The sequence below is a fragment of the Macaca mulatta genome, chromosome 11 (genome assembly GCF_049350105.2).
Source record: "Macaca mulatta isolate MMU2019108-1 chromosome 11, T2T-MMU8v2.0, whole genome shotgun sequence".
In the NCBI taxonomy this organism is placed as follows: domain Eukaryota; kingdom Metazoa; phylum Chordata; class Mammalia; order Primates; family Cercopithecidae; genus Macaca; species Macaca mulatta.
The window spans coordinates 110151533-110179433 of record NC_133416.1 but is presented as its reverse complement, the minus strand read 5'-3'; the positions used below and the strand labels follow the sequence as shown (position 1 = coordinate 110179433).

Below are 27901 nucleotides of genomic sequence, written 5' to 3'. Positions count from 1 at the left end.
TCCAAATAGGTTTCCTCATCCAGATTCCTCCCAAGTACTATGCTAATATTTTTGCTGGGATTTTGTCCCACCTGAAAATGCATTGCTTTATACTGAGATTCCTGTGACCTCTCTAGCTGATTGGGAGGCAGGGGTAGCACATTGGTCAGGGTTGTGCACATAGTTAGTGCTCAGTGTGTTTGGGCATGCAATCAACAAATCGTTTTGTGGCATGACTGGATATGATTAGATATCTTGTGAAAACCTATGATGTTCTCAGCACTATGGGTGGGGAGGAAGATGGGGGATACACAGAAATTGTAAGGAAGAGAAACTGCCTCCTTTAGGATCTATCAGGGGAAGCAAATATTCTGAGTAGCTGGGGAGGGAAGGCAGAGCATGAGAAGTTATCTCAGTAAAAGGTAACTTTATAGACATGATCTTATTCAGTCTTATGAAAATAACATGAGGTAGGAGCTATTTCTGCTCCCATTTTTCAGAGGTAGAAACCGAGGCTTAGAGGGATTAGGTAAATGTACCCAAGGTCAAACAGCTAGTAAATACTGAAGACATCATTTAAACCCAGGCATTCTGACTCCAGAACCTACAGACACTCTTAACTGCTATTCAGTACTGCCCCAGACAGAATGGGCTTCATAGTTTGCAGGGCCCAGTGCAAAATGAAAACGTGGGGTCTCTTCCTCAAAAACAGGAAACAACGCTGTTAAAAGTACTAGAATATATAACTTTGTCCTGTCTTCTGTGGTCTCTCTCATGTCCTGTTATGGTGTTTTTGATTTGCCATTTAGTTGTGCTCTCCTTCCCTGGGCACAGTGGCCCTCTAACTGCTGGGTTCCCTCTCCAGCCAGTGCTGGGCTGACAGTTAAGCCTCTACCAAGGATGGGGAAATCCATGTTTCATTTCCGTGGGCCTGCTGCACCAACCCACAGTGACAAGCTATCCCCCAAGAGATTGTAACCTCTGGATGGAGAATGGAAACAAAGCTTGCCTAAAGCCAAACCACCCGCCAAATCCCCTGCCAGATCTCCCAGGGTTGGGGGAGAGTGGCAGCTGAATATGAGCTTCCCCGCAAAGGCCATGCCTCCAGGTCATGACGCTGGGCAAACGGCAGTAGTGGTGGTGAGGGAAGACCAGGGAGGGGAAGGCTGTGTGGGCCCAGAGGTCCAACAAGCTTGAAAGCAAGCCCTTAGAACCATGGCTGAGAAGGTAAGGAGAGGGCAAATGGTGTGATTACACATGAGCTGAGTCTCCAAATACCCAGCATGTGCTTCATTGTCCCATTGGACTTTGCTTATCAAACACAAATTCAAAAGTCGTTATTAAGAATTTCAACTCACGCCTGTAATCCCAGCACTTTGGGAGGCCGAGGCAGGCGGATCACGAGGTCAGGAGATGGAGACCATGCTGGCTAACACGGTGAAACCCCGTCTCTACCAAAAATACAAAAAATTAGCCGGGCATGATGGTGGGCACCTGTAGTCCCAGCTACTCGGGAGGCTGAGGCAGGAGAATGGCGTGAACCCGGGACGTGGAGCTTGCAGTGAGCCCAGATCGCACCACTGCACTCCACCCTGGACTACAGAGTGAGACTCTGTCTCAAAAAAACAAAAAAACAAAAAAACACAAACAAATTTCAAGAAGGTTGCAAAGAACATGAAGAACATGAAACCCCAAGTGTGATTCCTGTGGGCCGACACTGGACACTGGTTGCACATCCCAGAAGCTGGCCCTGACCTCACACCTCTTTTATGAAGCTTTCCTTGAATTAATTACGATCTTCTCAGTGTTCCCAAAGCACTTCTTATGTTTAACTGCAGCACTTCCTTGTTTGCTCAGTGTGTACATTTATGTCTAGCCCTGAGGATGGTTTCTTCAAGAAGGGAACCTTGAGTCATGTTTATATCCTCAACAGAATCTGAGTTTTATATATGTTGTGTTCAGTTAAGAATGAAATTCAATCTAAAGAAAATTTTTTTAACTTAATACATTTTTTAAGTTAAAAAATGTTTTAAAAGTATCTTTTCACTTTTTGAACCAATTATTATTATTATTATTTTTGAGACAGGGTCTTACTCTGTCACCCAGGCTGGAGTGCAGTGGCGCGATCTCAGCTCACTGCAACCTCTGCCTCCCAGGTTCAAGCGATTCTAATGCCCCAGCCTCCCGAGTAGTTGGGACTACAGGCACATCATGCCCAGCTAATTTTTATAATTTTAGTAGAGACAGGATTTCACCATGTTGCCCAACCTGATCTGGCACTCCTGGACTCGAGTCATCTGCCTGCCTTGGCCTCCGAAAGTGCTGGGATTACAGGCATGAGCTACCAGGCCTGGCCAGAGCTGGTTAATTTTTACCCTGAGTTTTTAAATATAATTAAATCTTGTGATTGAATATATGAATAAGTAGAGAAAAGAGATCTCCTATTTAGAATTCCAAACAATTTAAGTAGTGGGTTTTTATAGTGACTTTTTTTCCCAAAAAGTACCACATGGAAGGGGGAGAAAAGTCTCTTTACAGTGGTGACATGTGACAAAGACACCTCAGCCATGTGACCAAAATCAACATTATTCAAAAAGAAACTGAGTATTAAAATAAACCTTTCCTTAATAGTAAAAAAATAAAATTAAATTAACATAATCAGTGATGTCATGTTGATAGTATGAATTCTTGGTAGGATGAAAATGGTTCATTACCCCTGTGGTCTTCCTCCCCACAATCCATAACCTCCATCTAACCATGAGAGAAAAAATCAAATGAATCCTAATGAGGAACATTATCCAAAATACATGACCATTACTCCTGAAAACTCTCAGGGTCATCAAAAACAAGTACTGTCTGGGCGATTTTCACAGCCGAGAGGAGCCTAAAGAGGCATGAAGATTCAGGCCAGGCATGGTGGCTCACGCCTGTAATCCCAGCACTTTGAGAGGCTGAGGCGGGCAGATCACCTGAGGTCAGGAGTTTAAGACCAGCCTGGCCAACATGGTGAAACCCCGTCTCTACTAAAAACACAAAAAATTAGCTGGGGGTGGTGGTGGGCACCTGTAATCCCAGCTACTTGGGAGGCTGAGGCAAGAGTATTGCTTGAACCAGGGGGGCAGAGGTTGCAGAAAGCCGAGATCGCACCATTGCCCTCCAGCCTGGGCAACAAGAGTGAAACAACATCTCAAAAAAAAAAAAAAAAAAAAAAAAGACATGAGGACTAAATGTAATGTGGTATCTTGAATGAGATCCTAGAACAGACAAAGGACTTTAGATATAAACTAAAGAAATTTGAATAAAGTATGGTCTTTAGTTTACAACGTGCATCAATATTGGTTCATTAATTGTAACCTGTGTTCCACATTAATGTAACATGTTCATAATGAGGGAGACTGAGTCCAGGTTATGTGGAAACTCTCTGTGCTATCGTTTCTATTTTTTCATAAATCAAAATTATTCTTTAAAAATTGCCTTAAAAAATTAAACCTGGGGGAGGAGAATTTATGTCTGAGTGAGAGCAAGCAATGAGTGTAGAGAAGAGGGACAGCGTTTTCTGAGCAACAAACTGTCCATGAGAAAGAATATATCTGTAAAATGCACCTAACTTTTTAGCTTTTATATTAGATAATCAGCATTTTCTCCTTGAGATGTTGCCCCTTAGGCCTAAGTCAGAGTTAATAGATTAAATAATAGTAAATGAACAGAATGTTTTCAACCTAGTAAATAAACAACAAGTAACTAAATTATCAGAACTGGATGGAATGCACTCAAGACGTGTGTTTGTGTGTGTGTGTGTGTGTGTGTGTGTATGTGGTGGTGGTGGTGTGGGGGGGCCAGGAAGGGGGGCACATGAATGTGTGTGAACTTTGGTTGAACTCTCTGAAGCGTTATCCAGAATCTCAACTACACAGGTCAGTAAGTGATGTTATTACACCCATTTTACAGAAGAGGAAACAGAGGTCACTATAGTGGGTGACTGAAGAAGGGTTGTTAGTGAGTATTGATTTTTTTTCCAAGCATACTTCAGAAGTTGCTGTAGACATTGTATAGGCCAGTATGCTTCTCACCTTAGTAACAGCCTGGCAAAATGTTACAATCACTCAAAGTGCTGAGTTAAGGCTGGGCATGGTGGCTCAAACCTGTAATCCCAGCACTTTGGGAGGCCGAGGCAGGCAGATCACTTGAGGCCAGGAATTCAAACCAGCCTGGCCAAAATGGCGAATCCCTGTCACTACTAAAAGTACAAAAATTATCTGGGCATGATGGCGCATTCCTGTAATCCCAGCTACTCAGGTGGCTGAGACATGAAAATTGCTTGAACCCGGGAGACAGAGGTTGCAGTTAGCTGAGACCACCCCACTGCACTCCAGCCTGGGCAACAGAGTGAAACTCTGTCCCCCTGCACCCCCCCCCAAAAAAAGATGCTGCGTTAAAAGAATCAAATTCTAGTATTTGTGGAACCATGTTATGCAATGAGCTGGGCACATATGACTGTTGATTTAATCCGCATTAAACTAAGTGAAGGTAGTGCTCTCACTTTATGGATGAGGGCTGAGGTTCAGAGTGGCTGAGTAATTTGCTCAAGATCACACAGCTAATGTGCAGTGGAAATGGCATTGAACTATGAATCTCAGATTCCAAAACCCATGATCTTTCTATTACACCCCACACCTCTGCCAAATACAGATATCCCTGAACATCTGAATCACTCTGGAGTTTTTTAAAAAATGCAAATATCCTGGCCCCAGTCTCCCATTCTTGGGGGAAGGGGGCAAGAGTGTCTGTCTCTGGGTATTTTTTCTTTCATATTGAAAAATGCATTTAAATGCAAGAAAATTAACTACTAATATTCCTTCCATCTATTATCAACCGCTGTTAACATTTTGACATATCACTTTCAATTTTTCCTGTATAATTGCAGTTTCAAAAATTACAAATTAACATATTGTTTCTTAAGAAAAAAAAATAGAAGATAAAGCTACAGTCTTCTCTGATCTCTCCTCTATCCTGATCATTCTACAAACTTTCTAGCCAAGACAGCATCATTATGAGTTTAGCATATTTCCTTCCAGGCCTTTGGAAAAGTATGTTGATATTAACAAATGTCATACTGTGCACATTGGTCTGCAACCTCTTTCAGTGAGCACAATGGAGTGGCCAAGAGGATGGACTCCATGTATGTAGGGCTGTGGCTTAGAAAGGGTCACTTGTCTTCTCTGTGCTTCAGTTCCTCATCTGTAAAATGGAAACAGTAATCGTGTCTGCTTCATAGGGTAGTTCTAAAGATTAAATCACTCAATGCATGTGAAACCCTCAGAATGTTTATTAACTGTTAAGTAAGAATTACTATATATATATTTCTTGAATGCAACATTTAAAAATGTATACATGTTGACACATACAGAGCAGGTTCATAACTTTTAACTTCTAAAGTATAGTTCTTAATATATGTATATCATATTTTATTTATCATCCCTCTATTTTTGGCATCCATGGTGTTTTCTGTTTTCTGTAGTCACAGACAATTCTGCAGTATTTTGTTCAATTTTTTTGGTAAGTAATATGCAAACATTTATTTTGAGTAGATACCTATAAGTGGAATCTGGTCCTAGGATATAGACATCTTTAGTTTTAATCAGAACTACAAAGTTTTTCTCCAAATGTCCTGTAAGAATTTATACTCCCACTGGTTTGACATGAGAATACTGATTTCCCTATAGATTTAAGAATATATGCTTATTATTGCCTTTAATCTTGGACAATATAATGAGTGAAATGCAGTAATTTATTTATTTAATTTTCATTTTTCTGATTATCAGTGAGATGTAGGTCATGTTTCATAACATTAATGATTTGTCTTTTTGTAAATTGTGATTTGTCTACACATGGTTTTTTTTGGCAAATGTGCCTTTTTCTTACTGATTTTTTGACATTTTATATGCTCTGAATACTGTTATGTGTGTTACAAAGATTTTCTCCCAGTCTTTCTCATTTTACTTGGGTTTATGGTATAATTTGTCATGTTGAAATTTAAAATTCTGATATAATCAACATTTTCAGTCATTTTTTCATGGTTTTAGATTTTTGTTTGTTTGTGAATTTTTTTTTAAACTCCACTGGTGACTCTGATGCCCAGCCGGGAATGAGAACCATTGTTCTAAGCTGTTGCCCGGGAAGGGGTTCTTGCTGTGTATGAGAGACTGTGTTATCACTTCACAGGAATTAAGTCATATTTACTACTCATCACAGTGCTATGGGGAGTCAGAGATGCCATACCCATTTTAGAGAGGAGGAAACTAAACCTCAGAGACTCAGTAGCTTGTCTAAGGTAGAGAAGGTGGTAGGACTTCAGAAATTGACCTAGGTCTATTGTGCTAAAACCTCCGGGCTTATATATTTTTTTAATCAGAGAAAAACCAATTGCTATGAGAAAGCAGAAGGACACAGCAGTTATTTTGCATCTCTTTTCGTTGTAAAGAGAATTATCTTTAAACTGCGAATGTTGAAACAAAATATTGAGAGCCAAGAGAAGCATGGCTGGTAGATCTTGGGACTCTGTCCTTGGACTAGTGACTTCACCCCATCACCTATCTGTTACTTACAAAGGGTTGAATCAGGGAACTATCTGGGGCCAAGGTTTTATGAGGAATCAAGAGATCACTGTTTGCCCATAGATGAATTCATATCTTTGGTACCAAACATTATAGTAGCCCCATGTTATGATATAAAGAGTAGGAGGAATATAGGCTTGATATTGGGCATCTAAATCCCAGATCTGCCAGTGATTAACTTATTGATCTTGCTATGCCTGGTGTGACTCTGAGGCCACAGAAGATGCTCACACAATTTTTATTCCTTTACCCCTTCCATGTGTGATCTATGAACCCCATTAGGAATCTTCAAGAAAGCGTGAAGATGAGAAAGATGTTGGAAGACTAGGGAGAGTAGAAAACCTTGATTTTAAAGTTTTATTTTTTTAATGAAAATCTAGAATGAATGACTTGCATTGTTCATGAACACTTATAGAAAAGTGGCAATGGCCAATAATAGCTGGTGTGGAGCCATTTGCCAGAAGAAAAATAACTTGGCAGAGTGGGGGATTGTGGTGCACATAGTGTGCTTGTGTATTTACACCTCTCCCAACATCTTTGTGAATGAGGTGGAGAAGTGAGTCATATATGAAAATACGGACAAGACCTTTAAGCTGTGGAGTTTACAACACATTTCTGGACCCTATAAAATGAAATTAAAGGAAATAAGTGGCAAAACAAATGAAATAATCTAGACTATACTTTAGAGCAGTGTTTCCTAAACATTTTTTTTGGCAAAATTGGTATGATAGTAGATGTTTTATCAGAAAAGAATTCCAAGGGTCATTATATCTGAAAAATTCCACATCTAGGTTTTAGAGAGCCATAGTACACATGAACTTATTAAAGATTCTGAGAAGTTCTGCAGAGAGGAAACCTGTTCAGTGTAATCTCACTCAGCATTTCCTATATGTATTTACCATGGGACCTTGTTTAGGGAAGATCTGTTAATATCTTCCAGGCACCAGTGTTCCACTAAACTTATGCTGTTTTACAGTTATGAACTCCAAACTATCAGCGATAACCTAGGTTTGGGGTTAACCTGGCATTGGGAGTAAGAATATATCATCTAGAATCAGACTGTTTAGATTCAGAACCCAGTTGCATAACCTGTAAGCTTGATGACCTTAGGAAAATTATTTAACTTTTTAGTGGCTAGGTTTCCTCATTCTAAAAATTAAGATAAGAAGTAGAAGTTCAAGTGAATTGGGGCCAAATGATTAGGAGTATACCAAAACCCTTACCTGCTAACCTACAAACATCCCACTGACCTCCGTAGATTGTTCTAACTTTCAATTATTTATGCATTGGTTTAAACATTTTCTGTAGCGCTCTATATTTTTAGCCTCTGCTAGCTCATGTCCATGCCTTTTAGGAAAATAGTCTCCTGAGAATCTTTACTCTAAGTGGCTTAGTAATGGGATAAAAAATGAGAAGCAGGCTTCTGGGGGAAGTACACTGTTCACCTTACCATGTATTCTCTGGGGAAGGGAACAAGCAAACAAGCAGATATACAGAGCTCTGAGCTCCAAGGCCGTCTCTGGCATATATGGGTAGGTTCAAAGACAGCATCATTCAATTGATGAAGACACCTACGCTCAGACTAGACAAGCTTCCAAGAACTAGACACTTAGAGCCAAAAACTGCTTCAGAATTTACCCTCCATTTTTACAGTAGACAGACCTTTGCTTCCAAAAGGTCTGTCCTCAGACTGGCTGCAGCCCTGGCTCTCTCCTGCAAGGAGTCTCCTCTGAGTTAGGCAGCCCAAACTACCTGGAAGGGAGAGTGGAGGAAGAAATAATCTCATAAAGAGGGAGGTGGCTGAAAGAAAAAAATGTCCAAAGAATCACACCAGAGACATGCCAAGAGGAAGCAGGAATGAGATCCCAAAAGATGGTCTTTGGGGTGAGAATCCCATGGAAGGTCCAGCTTGAATCTCTCCAAGATCTCCTCCTCCAGACTAGAGTGGGGGATAATCTTGAGCTCCCTATAGAATTTAATTGTGCTGCTCATACTTTCTTGAATATTTTTAGTTTCCTATAAATGCCAGTGGGTTTAATTTCCATATTGTTGGTCAACTGGGGCATTGTTGGCCCTCCCGGAAGAGGAAATCAGTGAAACATGTAAGAACTTCCATCAGTATCTCCTTGCGACTTCTCCAACTTTTGCAACTACCATATCTCACTCCAAATGTTGTTGTTGCCCCAGACAGTTCCTGTCTCGTCCCACTACAGTCTAGTCTTAAAACAGCTGCCAGAATGCGTCTTTTAAAACATGAATCAAATGATATCTCTCTTCTGCCTAATTACCTTGCATAGCTTCTTATAATGGCCAAAATGGCCCTCCATAATCTATTCCTGGTAACTTCTCTGCCTGGTGTTTTCACACCCCCACTTCCTGCTCACTCTGCCCCAGTCACACCGGCCTCCTTGTTGGTCTGCCCTCACGTTGTGCATTCTCTTACTCCAGGACCCTTGCACTGGCTGTTCCCTCACGTTTTTCTCCCTCACTGATTTCAGGTTCATGCTTAAACATTACCTGTTTATTTTTTTATGACTTCGTCGCTACATTGTTTAAAAATAGCACCTCCATGAACAATGGTGTAGCCAGTCCCTTTCCAGCTTCATCTTTCTCCGTGATGCTGACCACCATCTGAAGACTATATATTTTACTTCTTTACCATACCTACCATTTATCTCCTCCTTCGAGAACATAAAGCTTCACGAGGGCTGAGATTTTTTTTTTCTGCTTTTCCCACTGTTACACCCCAGCACCTAGAACAGTGGTTAACACAAAAAAGGTGCTTAACTGAATGAATTATTGAACGTTCCTGTCTATTTACCTAAGACCGGTGATTTAGGACATTTTTTTGTAAATTTCTTTGATATTGTCCCCAGCAACCTCTGAAACAGGCCAGGACATAACTTCACTTAGGTTTACTCTAAGACAACAGCACGTAGCACATAGTGGTCCAAGAAGATCTCCCTTGCCAGTCTATTCTCATCTCAAAAGATGCCTAGGCCTTCCTTCTTTTTGAAGTGTGCTCTCAAAAAAAATAAAAATAAAAAAAAAGAGCTGAGAAAAATTTAGGGTGAAACAAATATTGAAGAATAAAATGACACATAAAATGTAATGTGCTCCATCTTTCAGAGAAATGAGCATCTATACCAAGTTGAGGAGGCAGAGTGTAAGGAATACCTACTGAATATCTATTAATGAAGACAAAAATTGTTAGGTGCAGACAAAAATTGTTAAGTGCTTTTGCTTTTTTAAACTGTCATTAAGCTGCCAGGTAATATTATCATCTTAATTTTAAACACAGAATACCAACTTCAGAATGGCCAATTAATATAGCCAAAGGTAGTGAGTAGCAGAACCAAAATTTGAACTCAGATAGCCCACATACTTGCAAGATACTGTTCTCTCTTTTCAATGAATAAAATAGAGGAGGAGGAGGAGACGGGGTGCCCAGTTTCTGGTCAAGAGAAGATCCAGAAAGAAAAGCCAACTTTTCACCATTATGAAGTCTGTTTCTATAGTTTTATTTACTTGTGACCAATCCCCCTTTAGAAAGACTTTGTTAAAGGATAGGAGAAGAAAGGGGTTTCTGGTGAATACTTAGAAAAATTGGTGATTCATTTCACCTTGCCTGTATCTTCTGTTTGAATCCTGATTAAGCAAGGTTTTATGCTGCCATCTTTTATGCATAAATTAAATATTAGACAAATCATGAAATTGTTTTTGAAAAGTTCAAGCCTTTATTGCCTTCCCCTAGATGTCCACTTGGAGTAGTATCAAGAGTGCTTTCTTTATCCCTCAGCAAAGATGTGGTGAGTGTATATGGGTCAATTTGTAAACCTACACAGACACTTGTTGAAAAGTAAAAATTCATTTGTTAAAAGTATGATCCTAATCAGGCTTGTAAATTAACTTTCGAGGCTCTCTTAGCAATCAAAATTATTGGTTTCTAAGGATCCATACTAGTAAATTAGAAAGACGCCAATAAGGAAATTACATGCCAAACTGGAGGGTTGTTTATTAACAAATTGATTCCAATGGGAAAGAAATGATTTAAACAATTCAGCTCTATGTTCAGTATGTAATTAACCAGAAACTTCACTCATGTAAGACTTCTGCCAAGTAAGTAGCAGTTACATATAATCTCATCATAACTTCCACGCCCCACCCCCCATTTGTTAGCCTGGGCATCATATTTTAAACATTTTTTAATAATCACATGCCTATACCTATCATAAATATTTACCCCAATGGTTATCATTATAACCACTTAACAAATAAAGTTAAGGTTTCATTATAAAAGTAATAAATGTGGCTGGGCACAGTGGCTCACGCCTGTAATCCCAGCACTTTGGGAGGTCAAGGCAGGTGGATCACGAGGTCAGGAGATCGAGATCATCCTGGTTAAAGTGGTGAAACCTCTTTCCTACTAAAAATACAAAAAATTAGCCAGGCGTGGTGGCAAGCACCTGTAGTCTCACTTATTCGGGAGCCTGAGGCAGGAGAATGACATGAACCCGGGAGGCGGAGTTTGCAGTGGGCCGAGATCGTGCCACTGCATTCCAGCCTGGGCAACAGAGCGAGACTCTGTCTCAAAAAAAAAAAAAAAAAAAAAAAGCAATAAATGTTTCTAGGAAAGTTGAACTATGATTTTAAAAAAAGAGAAAGAAGGAAACAAAAAAGTTGAACTATGATTTTAAAAAAAGAGAAAGAAGGAAACAAAATCACCCCTAAGCCCTTCATCTGGAGACCGCCACCGCACTCAGGTCTTGAAGTGCTTACCGACACGTTTTTTAATACATGTTGTTGTTTTTGTTACTCACTTTTTAATGATTGCCTAATCTTCCATTGTGTGATTATACCATAGTCCACTTCATCATTCCTCTATTATGGGAGTTTAGTTAGCTTAGAAGTTTTGGTGAAATGCTATGTGAATTTTCTCATAAGTTAAATCTCTAACACTAGAAAAACTGAGTCATGAAACATAAATTGTTTTATTGTTATCCTCAAAGCTAGAAGCTTCTCTGTGGAAGTGGATGCTTCCAGGGGTGGGGTATGAGTGAAGAGCACTATATCCAATGGTCTGCTTCCCAGAACTTCTTCCCTGCTCCCCTTCCTTCCCAAACTCTCCCACAAATAAGCATGCCAGAGGTGTGTCCATTCTTGGTTCTTGAATTTGCTGTGCTCTCAGCTCTGCATAAGGCAGGAATTGGTTATGTGTTCTTTTGAAGTTTCATCTTAGGTAAATAGTAGGTGGAACCTACCCATTCTCTTTCTTCTTGAGCCAAGAAGGATGACATTGCTCTTTGCTTTGTTTAACAAGTAATCTGTGTTTGCCAGAGAAAGCTTCAGACCTGCCGCTGTCTCTCTGGCGTTACCTCCCCACTATTCTCTCTCTCCCTAATGGGGGCCCCTCTGTGGGTTTCCCTAGCCACAGTCCTCAAGGGTGTGTTGCCTGCAGTTGAAGCCATAAATAATGGCTGCACCATGAGCCTGTTTGAGGTTACTTATTGTATTTACTACATCCAGAGGTTTTAATTATTTGTGTTTGACATAATGGTAGTAATAATAATAAAAGTTAGTATTTTAGTGGAGTGCTCACTGTATATATGCCTGGCAGGAAAGGCAGTGTGGTTAAAAAACTAATGACTCTGAGATTAGGAAAAAAAATGGGCCTTGTTCTCTAGCTGCTTAAGGCAAAGCACCTTCATCTCTGATTTTATCTTTTTATGTCTCCTTTAACCTTTTCAAAGGATTGTTGGGATGGTCATAGAAAAGAATTCTGTACTATAAAGTGATACTTAAGTGTGAAAAGGCATCACTACTGTTCTTTTGAACTTTATACCATTAACGATTCAGGCAATAGATAAACCTCTTCAACCACAAGTTCAGTGAATTTTAATTTTTTGACATTTTAGAGTTATTTAAGTTATATTTTCAGATACTTTCTGTCCATTTAAATATTGGAGTAACCCCTATTATCTGTTTGTTTTAATAAAGTGTATATGATACTCCTTGTTTTTCTCCATAATAAATAGTATTACCAAGGAAATCACACACTTTCTGACTAAGTAGCAGATAATTTGCTAGGCATTTATGTTAGAGGACCAACTAAAATAAATGACTTTTTTGGTAATAACCATAAGAACTAAAATATCACTATCTAAAGACATTGAAATTGAGAAGCTGTAGTAAATAATCATTATTTTCGCGTTTTTACGGCATTTAATGAAAGCAGCTTCCCAGCTCTTCGCACGAATGTGGGAGTGGGGTGTTTCCATACTTAGTAAGTGCTTCCAGTAGGAAAACACTGACTGCAAGTTGACATCTTTGTGTTGGGGGTTCAGTGCATTTTAGTAGACTTTGCCAAGTGTTGCTGCTGACCAACATTCATTTTTTTAGTTCATTTCTGCTTCAGAACCAGTGTAAAGAGTGAAGGTTTTGCAAGAAAACTGTGGCATAATTACACATGAGCTCCAGTCCCCCACAGCCTATGCTCAGAAAGGGACAAGACAGATATAAATAAAACTCTTGAGTCATCCAGCCTAATTTTTTTAGGGGATGCATTTGGACAAATTATACAACCCACCTTGTGCCTCTTATCTATGTCTGGTGATTTTGCATCTAGCACTCAGCAGATGCCATAGTAATCCAAAAGAGTCCAAGGAATTTGGTTCTACAATTAGGGAGCATTTCAGACATCAAGCGAACTCTGATACGCAGGCAGTTATTACCTTTGAGAAAGAAGTTATCGCCTTTTTCTGGTAATACATCACAGCTACATGCCTTAAAAACTCTAAGACTATTTATACTTGTGATGTTCCAGCACTTTTTGAGAGCATTTTAAAAATTGTTTTTTCACGGAGGTGTTTAAGAATAGTCAAGAATAAATGTCAGTTTGAATTTTATATATATATATATATATACACACACACACACACACGAGTTAATGTGAAAATATAAACAATTATTACAAATCAGTAAAAAATCTCTGTGATAAAAAAAATGGTATAAACTGGTAATTCGTTAAAAAAATGCAAATGGCTACTAAACCTAGGAAAAATGTTTAGTGTCATCAGCAATTAAATAAAAAAATTGAGTAATGAGTTATTTGCTGTTTTCATCTGTCAAGTCAAGAATATTGAAAATTCTTCAAGTTAGTACAGGTGGGAAACATGGATCTTCTAGTGGAAAGATAGAAGAGATGAGTATAGTCTTTCTGGAAGGCAATGGGACAATATATAAATAATCTTTAAAGGGTAGTTTCTGATTAAACAATTTGACCCCTAGGCATTTATTCTGAGAAATCAGACAAGTAGGCAAAAATTTATGTATAATGTTGTCCATTATTTCTAGTGGCAGAAAAACAAGAAGCAGCACATATATCCATCACTATAGTATTGGTTAAAGAATTTATGACTGCATCTATGCAGCAGATCATCAGGCAGCCATTAAAAATGGTCTGATTAGGGTAGGAATGGCTAATGTAAAAGCGGGAAATATCTTATTCATCCTTGCATTGTTCGAGTACCTAGCTTGGCCCATAATATTTGATATAAAGATGATATTCCTCAGGGAGATATGATGTGCTCTTTTCTTCCCATTGGATTCCTGAAATTCTCTTTATTTAGCCACATAGTGATCAGTGTAATAGTCAAATCTGAGGGTGACATGGAATATGATGAACTTTTTTTCCGTTTTCTTACCCACAAACTTTTCTCATATCCTTGGATAATTTTGATCCTTTTGAGGAGATTATAGAAGATGTCCTGAACATAATGTCTTCTTACCACTTCCACTCCCACCAACGTGGACATAGCCACATTCACGTCTTGTCTGCATTTCAGCACCAGCCTCTTGACAGGCTTTGCTTGGTCTATCTTATCCCTTAAAGTTTGTTCTCAACATAGAAGTTAGACTGATCCTTTTAAGCCTATGAGATCATATTATTCCTCTGCTCAAAATTTTGCAAAGACTCCTATTTCTTTCAGAATCAAAACCATAGTCCTTAAAATGGCCTGCAATGCCCTGTGATTATTCTGACACTGTCTCCTGTTATTTTCCCCTTGACCTCCTCCACTCTCGTCAACCCACCTTGTGGCTGTCTCTTCAACAGGCCAGGCATGCTGCCACCTTCCGGCCTTCATCTCCCTCAACTCCTTTAGGACTGTACATAAACTGTGCCATCCCAATGAGGCCCCATGTGCCTGCCCTATTTAGTCCTGCAATCTGCCCTCACCCTGCCTCAGGAATGCCCATTTGCTTCCTCCTGCTCTGCCTTGCATTGTTGCCTTAGACCTTCTCATTATAACATGCACAAATGAGTTTCTGTGTGTTGTTTGTGTCCCCTCAACTTCAATGTAAGCTTTATAAAGGAAAGCATCTTTATTTTGTTCACTGATGGATTCCAAGCTGCTAGAAGGATCATTGGCCACTGTTGGGTGCTACAAATGTATATATTTATTGAATAGCTTGAATGCAAAGTAATTATATATATACATATTATTTTATTTATTTATTTATTTATTTATTTATTTAATTTTGAGACAGAGTCTCGCTTTGTCGCCCAAGTTGGAGTGCAGTGGCACGATCTTGGCTCACTGCAAACTCCACCTCCCTGGTTCAAGTAATTCCCCGGTCTCAGCCTCCCAAGTAGCTGGGATTGGGATTACAGGCACACACCACCATGCACGGCTAATTCTTTTGTGTTTTTAGTAGAGATGGGGTTTCACTATGTTGGCCAGATTGGTCTCGAACTCCTGACCTCAGGCAATCCACCTGCCTCCGCCCTGCAAAGTGCTGGGATTACAGGCATGAGTCACCGCACCTGGCCTACATAAACATATTAGTGGTAATTATATGAGATAATTTTTACTATGTGCCAAGTGGTGCGTATGTATCATATCATCAACATTCCCAATGAACTTACGAAGCAGGTATAATTAAGACCAGCAAGTTACAGATGGAAAAACTGAGGATTAGAAACATGAAAGTACATTGTCTCACAAGCAATAAATTTAGATGTTAGATATAAATCAAGTAAGTCTGATCCCCCTATTCAAGCAGAACAATGTTGCTTCTATCTTATTTATTTATTGTAATTCCATAGAATTTCACTTGGGAAGTGGGGAGGTTTCCTATGTAAATATTTGTGGCAACCACTGTCTTAAATATTTTAACCAAATCAAAATCTTACAGTGGCAACTCTAGGCCTTTAGCAGATTTTCATGTGATTAAATTGTGACATGTGAACTAACTGCCCCACCTCCTGCCACTTAGTACTTGGTTTTAAAGAAGAAAAAGTAAACAAAAAAAATTTGCAAATTTAAGGACTCTTTTCTACTCTTATAAAAACAATTGTATTCATGAAGTCTCCATTTTGTTGTGTTAGGTTTTATTGTACTGGTTCTGCATCTTTGACCTGGTTAGTTCCAGTGACTGTCTCCTCACCCTCCCCATTCTCTCTTCTAGGAGAATGATATAAACCTGACCCACATTGAATCTAGACCTTCTCGCTTAAAGAAAGATGAGTACGAATTTTTCACCCATTTGGATAAACGTAGCCTGCCTGCTCTGACAAACATCATCAAGATCTTGAGGCACGACATTGGGGCCACTGTCCATGAGCTTTCACGAGATAAGAAGAAAGACACAGGTAAGAATTAGAGGAATTTTGCAACATAAGTAACTCCACACTGTCTTCATAAAATAACAGCAAGATATATATTTAACAGCATATTTAAATATATGTATATTTAATATATATGTATTGGAAATAATGCCTTGGAAGACTGTTTGGGGGATTGAGCGGATATAGGTTGGGGACCTAGGCAAGTGCGTGGTATATTTTAGACATATAATGAATTTTAGTTCTTTTCCCCCTTCCTAAAGATAGCTATTTCTTTTCTCTTTTCTTTTCTCTCTCTCTCTCTCTTTAACTTTATAAGCTTTTAATTTGTATTTATTTTTATTTTTCTCTCTTTTTTTTCTTTTGACTTTTATTTTAAATTCAGGGTTATAGGTACAGGTTTTTTACATGGGTGAATTGTGTGTCATGGGAATTTGGTGTACAGATAATTTTGTGACCCACGTAATCAGCGTAATACCCAATAAGTAGTATCTAGTTTTCAACAAAACCCATGAAAACAAGCAATGGGGAAAGGAGTTCCTAGTCAATACATGCTGCTGGGATAACTCGAAAGCCATATGCAGAAGATTGAAACTGGACCACTGCCTTTTACCATATACAAAAATCAACTCAAGATGGTTGAATGGATTTTTGCATCTTTCCATTCCAACCAGAGGGATCTCCCCATATAGCTCCAGTTCATAACATGCCAATTCCAGAGCTGGAGCTACCTGGCTTCTTGTTACTAGGGCTTTCATTGTCATTTTCCATCTTCTTATCTGTCTCTTCTACTCATACAAGCTCCTTGTGGGCAGGTACACTCTTACCTATATTTGTATCCTCAGAGTTTAGCACACTGCTTGGTACACAGGTGCTCTGCACATATTTCCAAGTGAATGACTAATAAAGGAGTTGTCAAAACTTGCATTGTCCCATTATTTACATACTGAAATGCTACCCATCCTCTCGGGATTGGGGGTGGGGGCGGGGAAGGGTGATGGAGTGTAGCAATTATAAGTGTGGGCTTGAAGTTGAATAGCCTGTGGTTCAAGTCCTGCTTCTTCCACCTATTGAGTTTGATACCCCTGACAAATTGCTTTAACTGCCCTGACCTCAATTTTTCATAGGGCTTTTGTGAGGATTAAATGAAGTCATACATAAACAGTGCTTAGAACAGTGCCTGGTGCACTGTAGGGCTGGACAAATGATACCATGTGATTGTTATTATGATTATGATTGGCCTGAAAGCAATACAGAGGAGCAAAGTGACTGCTTTTTAGGGCCTCGAGTATATTCAAGTGAACCATTTTTTAATAGACGTTTTATTTTATTTTTTATTTTTATTTTATTCTTTTTAGACAGAGTGTTGCTCTTGTTGCCCAGGCTGGAGTGCAATGGTGCGACCTCGGCTCACCGCAACCTCTGCCTCCCAGGTTCAAGCCATTATCCCGCCTCAACCTCTCGAGTAGCTGGGATTATAGGCATTCGCCACCAAGCCCGGCTAATTTTTGTATTTTCTGTACAGACGGTCTGTCACCATGTTTGTCAAGCTGGTCTCGAACTCTTTACCTCAGGTGATCTACCCGCCTCAGCCTCCCAAAGTGTTGGGATTACAAGCGTGAACCTCTGCGTCTGACCTTAATAGGCTTTTTAAAAGAGCAATATTAGGCTTACAGAAAAATTGCACAGAAAGTACAGAGAGTTCCCAGGTCTTTCATCCCTACCTCAGTTTCTTCTATTGACATCTTGCATTTGTGTGTTTTTTGTTTTTTGTTTTTTGTTTTTTTTTTTTTTTTTTTTTTTTTAGAATTGATGAGCCAATATTGATATATTGTCTCTAACTGAAGTCCATAGCTTACATTCGGGATCATGCTTTGTGTTTTGTAGTTTTATTGATTTTGACAAATGCGTAATGTCATGTATCTACCATTTCAATGTCATACAGAATAGTTTAATTGCCCTAAAAATGCCCCATGCTCCAGCTATTCATTCCTTCTTTACACACTCCTTGCAGCAACCACTGATCTTTTTACTAGCTCCATAGTTTTGCTTTTTCAAGAATGCCACATAGTTGAAATCATACAGTATGTAGCCTTTTCAGACTGGCTTCCTCCATTTAGCAATACATATTTACAAATCCTCCATGTCTTTTTGTGACTTGATAGCTCATTTCTCTTTGTTCCTGAATAATATTCCATTGTCAGGATGTATCACAGTTTGCTTATGCATTCACCTATTGAAGGACATCTTGGTTGCTTCCAATTTTTGATGCTTATGAATAAAGCTGTGAATAAACATTTATGTGCAGGTTTTTGTGTGAAGATAAGTTTTCAACTGATTCAAGTAAATACTTAAGAATGTGATTGCAGAGATGAACTTCTTTAAAAAATTATTTTTTTCTACTGTAAAATCAAGTTTCTTTCCAAAACACTTGGAAAGACTTTGGGTCAAGAGGAATTCAGGCACCATAGCTGAAAGAAGCATTTGAATAGGCAGAGATGCTTTAAAATGAGACAAGATCCACCCCGTAAAATAGGCCACTGAAACATTTTTCAAAAGGTAGCTCCGTGGTCTTTCTAGGAGACTCATCTCTGCCTTCATTCTCCTGTAGGTATAACCAAGGTAAGGAAAGCCCACCCCAGTGTTCTGGCTTTGCAGAGAGTGGGCAGCCATGCAGATGGGCTCAGGTCCCTGGAGGGCAGGCACTGGGAATTCCTCCCTGGATCATTCCTATCTGCCTTCTTTCCTTTTCAGCCTCCCAAGCTGCTTCCCCAATGACTGCCCTCTCTTGCTTTTTTCCGGCCACCTGCTCTCAACAGGAGCTGCAGACCCTCTGGACAAAGGGCCTGCCAGATCCTGGGGCAATTCAGCCTCTGGTTGGAGCAGGTGGAGGCTGGGCCAGCTGGGGCCATGAGGAAGGAAATCAAAGCAATTGACAGGCAGACAGCCAGCCCCTGGAGGAGCCAGGGAATATATAGTAAACCAGCTGGAGAGCCGGCAGCCTGAACTGGAGGCTCAGAAAGGAGGTTCTTAGCGGGGACATAGAGGGGGAGTTAGGAGTGCAGACTCAGGAACCACGTTGACCACACTTGGTGTGACTTTGAGCAAATCATTCACCCTTGCAGTCTCCCACTGTATCAAAGGGGAGTCACAACAGCCTCTGCCTTATAGGATTGGTGAAATCACACAAGTGAAGCACTGGGAACAGAGCAGAGCATGTTTAAGGACTTAAAGATATTCTCTATTCTTACCATTATCATCATTATCGTTATAAACACTGGCATGAGCACAAGAGCTACCGAAATGCAGCCTGTACACAGCTCCTTTTTCAGAGAGTCTGGCAACTGGAAGGTGACCTGAGAGGTCATGCAGTCCTACAGACCCCTTCATTTTTCATTGTAAAAACAGAGGCTGGGACTTGCCTTAAGGCAAAGAATGGGTTCTAGGGGGTCACGGGCAAGGGTGTGTTGAGAGCTGCTCTGTGCCAGGCACAGTGCTAGGAGAGAAAGGGTCAAACTGCCTGTTCTTAAGGAGCTCGCAGCCTGGCAAAGGAGAAGACACACCCAGGTAAGTAGAATAGAGGAACAGGTGCTGTGAGAAAGACAAGGTTGGTGCAGTTCGGCCTGTTCCCTGCTTGTGTTTAGCTCTGAGAATCCAGGAAGTATGAAAGTAAAAAAAGCTAATGATATCTCTTTTTTTGAGATGGAGCCTCACTCTGTCGCCCAGGCTGGAGTACACGGGAGCACAATCTCTGCTCACTACAACCTCCGCCTTCTGGGTTCAAGCAATTCTCCTGCCTCAGCCTCACTGAGTAGCTGAGATTACAGATGCATGCCACCACACCCAGCTAATTTTTATATTTTTAGTAGAGACGGGGTTTCGCCATGTTGGTCAGGCTGGTCTTGCACTCCTGACCTCAGGTGATCTGCCCACCTCGGCCTCCCAAAGTGCTGAGATTACAAGTGTAAGCCACAGTGCCCAGCCTAAAAAGCTAATGTTTTTACATAGAGGCATCATGTAATAAAAGTTGGGCTTATTGGAACCTGGAGGAAGCACAGGTTCATTTCCCTAGCAAGGATTCTCACGTCTTTGCTCAAAATGGCAAGGTTGTTGATATTTGAAGTGGGATGACATTTTCCCTAGGGAAGAAAAACTGGCTAAGACCAACCCTTTAAAACAACATGTGTTTTGTGACCCTTATTTCTTCAGATGATTGGTCACCCAATCCCATAGTGGCTGCCCCCACCTGACCTTAACTTACCTGTAATGAGACAGCTGATGCTGACATGCCACAACCTGGCATCTGCCAAGAAAGGCTCTTTGGGTTTCTGTGACAGTTTCCATGAAGTGGGGTCTGGGCCAAGAAACAGGTCTTTTTAAGGAGAACAACCATTTCTTTGCAAAATCGCCCTTTCTATAGGACTCAGTGGGAGAACAGTCAGAGGAAGAAAAGCATTGTAGTAGATCTGAACCTTTGATTCTTTCTCCGGACAAAATGCCCTTTTTATTGAGGGGCACAGATCTCAGAGGTGAGTCTGACAGCAGGTTCAAGTAGGAGAAATCAATTAAGCTAAACCACTTTCCACTCTAGTTTTTAAACCATTCAAAAAGCCATGTGGGTGATAGAAAATAAAAGTTTTTTAGTTTCTTAATTGCAAAAGTTCCCCACCCAAAACAGCTTAAGAGAAGGTTAATTACGGCGACATGGTAAAGAAACCCCAACCTTCTCAAATGCCTCCTGGAGAAGCTGATGTGAATTTAATAGGATTTTAATCCAGAGAGTCTTTTGAATACTTGAGGTCTATTCTCCTGCTACCCTCTTTCCTGATGACTTCAAATCCTTCTTCAACCCAACATGAAAGAGCATTAATATCTTTCATCGATCAATCTACTAATCCTTTTACCTTTCCCTTTGAGTCGACTGCATGACATTACATTTAGTGGGGGTTAGAAAATTCCTATATGGAGACAGATTGCAGCCAGGAGAAGCGGACAGACACAATGTCTTGGGTAGACAGAGTTATAGGAACATCACCATTTGAGAAATATGTTTGCAGTTATTTTCCAAGAGCGGATAAATATCTGTTGGGTTTTGTTTAATTTATGGTGATTATAAGGGGAAGAAAAGTGGACTCAAATTACCAGAACAACTACTGGTTCTGTGGAAACCAGAAAGACCTATCTGTCTGTCTATCTATCTATCTATCTATCTATCTATCTATCTATCTATCTATCTACGTTGCCTGGGGACACTTATGATTGCTATGAGAAGACAAAAGCAACATCATTATAGTCATTCCTTCCCTCTTATTGCCCCTTCTTGCCTTCTTGAGCTTTTTCTGCTTCAACATTTCTGACCTGAAGAACAGTGCTGAATAAAGCTGACATTTCAGAACAATTGGGGTTGAAGGGAGGATAGGATTCCTTAGAGGGCTCTGAAAAGCCCCTGGGATTGTGGGCAAGATAGTACATGGGTGTGCATGCATATTTTTTAGGAGACAAGATTTTTCAAAGGGGCTATGGTTCCCAAAGAGTTAAGAATTTTTAGAGAGAAGCTGCTTAGGGCTGGAAGGGAATCCATATGGTTAGAGTTTTTCTCCACTCCCACCACCTGAGCGTTTCTTTCCTCTCTCCTTTCGTCTGCTTGGCTTTTCTGTCTCCACCTTCCCACTGCCCTCTTCTCAGTTCTAAACCTGCTCCCATGCATTTCACTTTGTGCATTCCATGAGTGCCTTTCACAGCTGTAGATATATGTGGCTCTTTGTCTGCAGGAGACCAAGTATCTGCATGTTTGCAAAAACACAGGATTGACTGCCTTTTTCAGTCTTTACCTGGATGCTTGCTGGATGTGCTGATGTAGCACTAAGTCCTGGCAGCTGGGGAGGTCACTCGTTTCAGCAGACTGCCTCACTGAGACAAGCAGACTCCAGCTGAGAGGATCAGCCCATACAGGGGGAGCTGACACCAACCCAGGAGCGGGAAGCAGAGTCTCTTCATATCCTTGGTAGACTGTCTTCTCCCTGCGGTCAGTCACAGGCAGCTCTCTTCATTGGCAAAGGAAGATCCTGAGCAAATGCTATTTCTGTAGCCCATCTAGTTTGCCAGGTCACAGAGCTTCAAGCTCAGGAAGATTAAAAAATTATAAGGAGGCTCTCATTCTAAGAGGAATCCCTCACTGGTATGCCACATCCAGTGTTTTCCAAATTCTTTCACATTAGGTTGTCTCATTTAAGTTTTGCAACAACCAACTCTGACAGCTAAAGCAAACATAGCTAAAGCAAACATTCTTGTTTTCAATATTAGAAAACAAGTCAGAAAGGTATAATTAAAAGATTGCATGGATGTTGCAGTTCAATTCCTGGACTGTAGCTGTTTGGCCAAGTTGCTGTCCCTCTTTAGGCCTCAATATTTTCATCTGCAAATGAAGAAATCCAGGTACCAGTGTGGTTGTGTGGATTATATGATATAATTTGCATAAAGTGCCTAGCATGTAGGGCCCATGCAAAAGGTTACAAGTAAACTTACCCTTAAGTCTCTCATAAGGATACACACACAATGAATCTTAGGGTTGAGCAAGTCCAAACTCCCAAAACTCTTGATGTCTGATAAACAAAGGCAACCGCAAAATGCTATTTGGGTCAGTCCAAAAGATAGCGAAAGGTAGAAAAAAATTAGACAGGGAATACATTTTCTCTGTGTGACAAGTGTGTTCTCTCAGTTGAAGAAGGAAGTAAAAGGATATGGAATGACTGTAACTAAATGTCACTGCCATCATGCTGGATTGAGGGAGTATTGTCGTGACGCACTAAGGGCCATGAATTTAGAGTCAAGAGCCAGGATTTGGGTCTCCATCTTATACACTACCAGCTAGGTTTGAATTCCATCTGACACCCTTCCAGATGGATGACCCCTTGTCCTTAATCTGTGAAACGGAGCAAAGACCCACTCTCCCAATTCGTGTGATTCCTTGAGGGGATTATGTGGAGTACCCTGTGCATTAGGGTGCTTAAAGATCAAGTTGAACTTGCTTGAGTTGAGTAGGCCCTTGATCTTAGACATCCTTAAGCTTCAATAGGGAGAGTTCTCTATGATTTATAACCCCAGCCAATAGCAGGTTACTTGTCACCACCAGTTCCATGGACATAGACACTGACCAGGCCAATAATAATATATAAGGAATTGGTCGCAGCCACCACCTCATTGAAGCCAGGCTTACCTAGCAGCCACGGAGACAACTTCATGTGTGGGATTGTATGATGGGCCCTGTGAATGATCTCACATTTCCAAATACTTTTTGTGCTTAACATCATCCACTTGGTGCTATATTACACATGGCACTGGCATATGATATAGAAGGTCACCTTTTCATGCAGCTTTTCTTTCTCCTTCCCTTCTTTCTTCCTCTTTCCTTCCTTACTTCCACCATCCTCTTTCCTCCTTGCTTCCTTCTTTCTTCTTTCCCTTTTCTTTTCTCTTCTTCCTTTCCTTGTACCATTCTGACAATACTCAAAACCAATAGCCTCTTTTATTTTTCATCCTCTTTGACATTTTTGTAGCATCTGACACAAATACCCCCCAGGAATTCTCTCTTTCCTTGGTATTTTATGAATTATGTGGCCCTTACCTTTTAAAAATCTTGACTGTTGGAATTTTCTTCCTTCTCTTACTACTCCTTCTCAAACAGCACAGAGTCAGCGTTGCCAAATTCCTCTCTCATTCACATCTATCTCCTAATTCAGTTATCATTTATGCTACTGATATTGATTGAGTGCCCACTCGGTGTCAGTCACATGATAGGATGCAATAGTGAAAAAGACAGACATGGTGCCTAGACCCATGCATTGTATAATCTAGTAGGTTGTGGCTACATGGCATAATACATGGCAGTGATAGAGAAGGTGGCATGCCTCAGGAGTAGTCTTAGGAGGTGCACTGAGGCACTGAGTCCAGGCGTGGGTTCAGTTGATGAGAAGAAGGGGAGCAGGGCCAAATAAGTGCTCCTGGAGTGACACAGCCAATACATGGAGGAGGCTTTAGGTGTCTTCTGTTAGGCCCAATGTTGGCTGACCATAACTAGAGTTGTCAGTGACAGGCAACCAGATCTCAATGCAATGGTGAGCTCTCAGAAGACAGAATTGGATATTTGGGGATATAGGGGCCAACCTGCCAATGGATAATGTTTATGAGATACATAGTATCTTAAAAATGATATTGGGAGGGTAGTTGTAATTTAGGGGGTGGTTGGAATAAATGGCCCTACAGGTTATTATTTTATTTATTCATAATTTCACTCATATCCATTCACTCACTCCCTCTGCTTATTAAGCACAATTTCACCCTTCATGTGTGAGATCCCTTTTAGTCGTCTAGTTCGGGGATTCTTATTTTTCCATGTGAACAGAAAGAACAGATGCTTTGCCCTAAAACCACTACTCCTGACTTCTGACCACTGCTGTCTCCAGGAGGCAGAGAGTAATAGCTGGGCACCATCAGCCAGCCTTTGGCTCATCATTCTTGCCAAGAGCTTCCTGAAGAGCATTCCTTCTCCAGAAAGAAAGTAGAAGCTACTTAAAAGAGAAAAACAAAACCCCTACAAGTCTTGCTCCTGCAGGATGTTGGCAAGCCGTCTCTTCTTCCTTTGTGGGAGCTGTGGAGATCAGCACGCAGCAACTGCTTCTCTGCGCGGCTGGAGGCCACTGCCTAGAAGGAGACATCCGGGAGCCTGGGAGGGGGTGGTGAAAACAGCCTTCTATTTCACACCCAAGAAACCAGGATTTATTGCTCTCTCTGAGACAGGCTGGAGGCAAGCCTGGGTGCCTTGCCGGCTAACCCCTGGGGCTGGTGAATGTCGGGTGGAGGGAGGGGGTAAGATTGGACTCAGCCTGCACCTTGAGCTGCTGTAAATTGAATGGGCCTTCTCTGACCCACTGGCCAGGAAGCAGGTTCTGGCCAGGCCTGGGGGGTCTTTTGCTCAGTGACGCTCCTGAGCCAGCCGCCCCTTGGCGTCCTGGCTAAGCATTTGACCCCGACTTAATGGGACCACTACGTGGGTGTCCAGGGCCAGCTCTCCAGCGGGCTGCTTCCTTTGGAGCCAAATCAATATTTATTAATGATCTGCCCCCACCGGGTGCCTCCGCTCCACAGAGGGCCTCTGTTGCCCCAGCCTGCCCAAGTCATTCATTAACCGTGAAGCCCAGCCGCCCACCCGAGAGGCTGTTGAGGGGCTCACAGAGGCCAGCCCACCGGCCGAGGTATTTGGCAAGGCCATTAATGAGCTAATCTGATTTAACTTTTCAAAACAGAGGTCTGGGTCGCTGGGGTCAGTCTCTATTTCCAGCTTTGTGAGAGAGACTGGGTGGGGGAAGGGACCTGCAGCCCTCAGTAAAGAAAAGAAGGGGTATGTGAAGGAGAACTTACGTTAAAAAGAGACTATCCCTAAATCCAGGGATGCTTAGGATGGGGCAGGCCCAAGGCTGTCCTAGGGATCTTCTTCAAGCACCTTTAGAGATCTACTTTAGTTTGTCACACTTCCTTTCCTTCTCAAGGTGGGAGAAAATGAATCTAAAATTTAAAAGCACTCCTTCACCACCACCACACCTTTATTCAAAGCCCAGCATTGCTTTTTGGTGAAGTGCATTGGCTGCAGAATTGTTCTTTCAGCTCAGCTAGCTCAGTGATCTTGAGCAAATCACTTTATCTCTTTGAGCCTGTTTGCTCATCAGTGAACAGCAATAATGTCTACCACCTAGGACTGTTTTGAGAATTAAAGGAGATGATGAAAGTAAGGCACTTAGCACAGTATCTGGTGCATAATAAGCTCTCAAGAAAATGTAACTTTAGAGGAAAAAGGGTAGCCCTACCTTTTTGCCTGAGAAAAATCAGAAAAGCCCAGGTGCAGAGGTTAGAGACACAAGTACAGACTGGCTTGGCCTCTAGTGGCCTCTGAGACCACTATCTTAGTCAGACAAGCAACTCTGGAGTTTATTATGAGGCTCAGGTGCAAGGACTGATGTCACAGGTGCACCTGTTTTGGGTCAGTTTCTTCCCACTCCAAAGAAGGAGGCGGGCAAGGGCTCAGCACCTTGCCCATTTCACAGATGCAAAGCCAGAGACTCAGGAATTAAGTAGTTTGCTCAGACTCCCATGTTGTGTGGGTGGGAAAGATGAGACTTGAACTCAGACCTGCTGGCTTCAAGCCCAGGATGTGCACACCCTTCACACAATGTAGAGAGTCAGTACATGTGTCAAGGCTTGGCACTGAGTTTGTCTGGGGTCCTCCGTGGTCTCTCCTGAGGTCTTTGCACTGCCTGTTTCACAACTCTGCAAGATGGGAAGTGAGCCACATCAGGGATCGATCCCCAGTCCCCGACACCCAGCACCCAGGTGCCTCTCCCCGGTCTCATTCCTCAGGCTTTGTCCCTGCTCTCCAACATGATAGCTGGTGAATTTCTCTTAATGGTTAGGCCTGACCTGGGTCCTCATCCTACCATAGAAGACACATAGACTGTACCCAAGGGCATTAACTTCACGTGAGGGAATAGATCAAAGATGGGGCTGGGCTGCTGCCTGGAGGAAGTAAGCACCAGGCCTTCTCACCCTTTCTCACTTGCCCTTCTATAATGATAATAATACCACTACCAGATACTTATAAGCACTTGCTGTGTGCCAGACAGCATTCTAAGCACTCTCCATACATGAGTTCATTTTAATCCTCCCATCAACCCTCTGAAGGACGTACTGTTATTATAGCTATTTCGTAAATGGGAAACTAGGGAACAGAGGGATTAAGTAATTTGCACAAAGTTCCAAAGTTCCAAAGTTGAGATTGGAGCTAGATTGGAGCTAGGCGGTCTGGCTGCAAAGTGTGTATGAAGAGCCCCCAGGCTTTGCCACTTCTCCAGCCTGGCTGTGTTTTGGACCTTTTTTTGAAGATGGTGGGGTCCCAAAGCCACCAAAGGCCCCTGGACTCAGGTGAGCACCCTGCAGCTTCGCAGTGCTACCTTGGGGTCCCTCACAGCCTCTGTGACAAGGTGCAGAGCTCAAAGGTCTGGGATGTGGCGAGCTGTTTTGATCTTTGTCTTCTTTTTACAGAGACTTGAATCATCTGAGTCTTGGCAAATTTTCTCAAGTTCTTCAAATTTTTTGTTTTTGTTTTGTTTTATTTTGTTTTATTGCTCCGACCAAGAGAGCTGAACGAAGCCAGGTAGCCCAGGAAGAATTTTCCTTTGGATAAGGGAAAAAAAAAAAAAAAAAAAAGTCACCCAGAGCTGGAAATACGCTGGTTCTGCTGCCCTCTGGCGTTCGCTGGGCGCCAGCCAGCCCACACAGCCCCAAGTCAAGGTGGTGCACCCTAGCTAGGTTTATGGGGAAGAATGTTGTTTCTCTGGTGGGAGGAGAAAGGGAAATGAGGCAGTGCATTTGGGAACCGAACAAATGTGGTGACTGTATTTCTGAAAAATAAATGAGGTTGACACATTGACTGAAGTGAAGCTGACTTTTCAAGTATCCTCTGGCCAGTCTCAGCCCTTCAGAGGATCCCACGGGTCTCGGAATAAGAAACTCAAAAGGGCGTGACGCGCAGATGAATCTAATACCCACATGTCACAGAAACTGAAGCCCGAGATTAGAAACCTCTTAATATCAAAGCTGGACAGAGAACCAGCTTCCTGATCCCAATCTCTGT

The 27901-nt window shown here is 41.4% G+C and overlaps 1 protein-coding gene across 1 annotated transcript in view; it reads left to right on the top strand.

Annotated features, from left to right (window-relative positions):
- Positions 1-27901, top strand: part of PAH (phenylalanine hydroxylase) — a 72774-nt gene that overhangs the window by 5248 nt on the left and 39625 nt on the right. The window contains exon 3 of the mRNA XM_001094859.5: positions 16062-16245. Coding sequence (XP_001094859.1) covers positions 16062-16245 — 184 coding nt within the window. The remainder of the gene's footprint in view (positions 1-16061; positions 16246-27901) is intronic.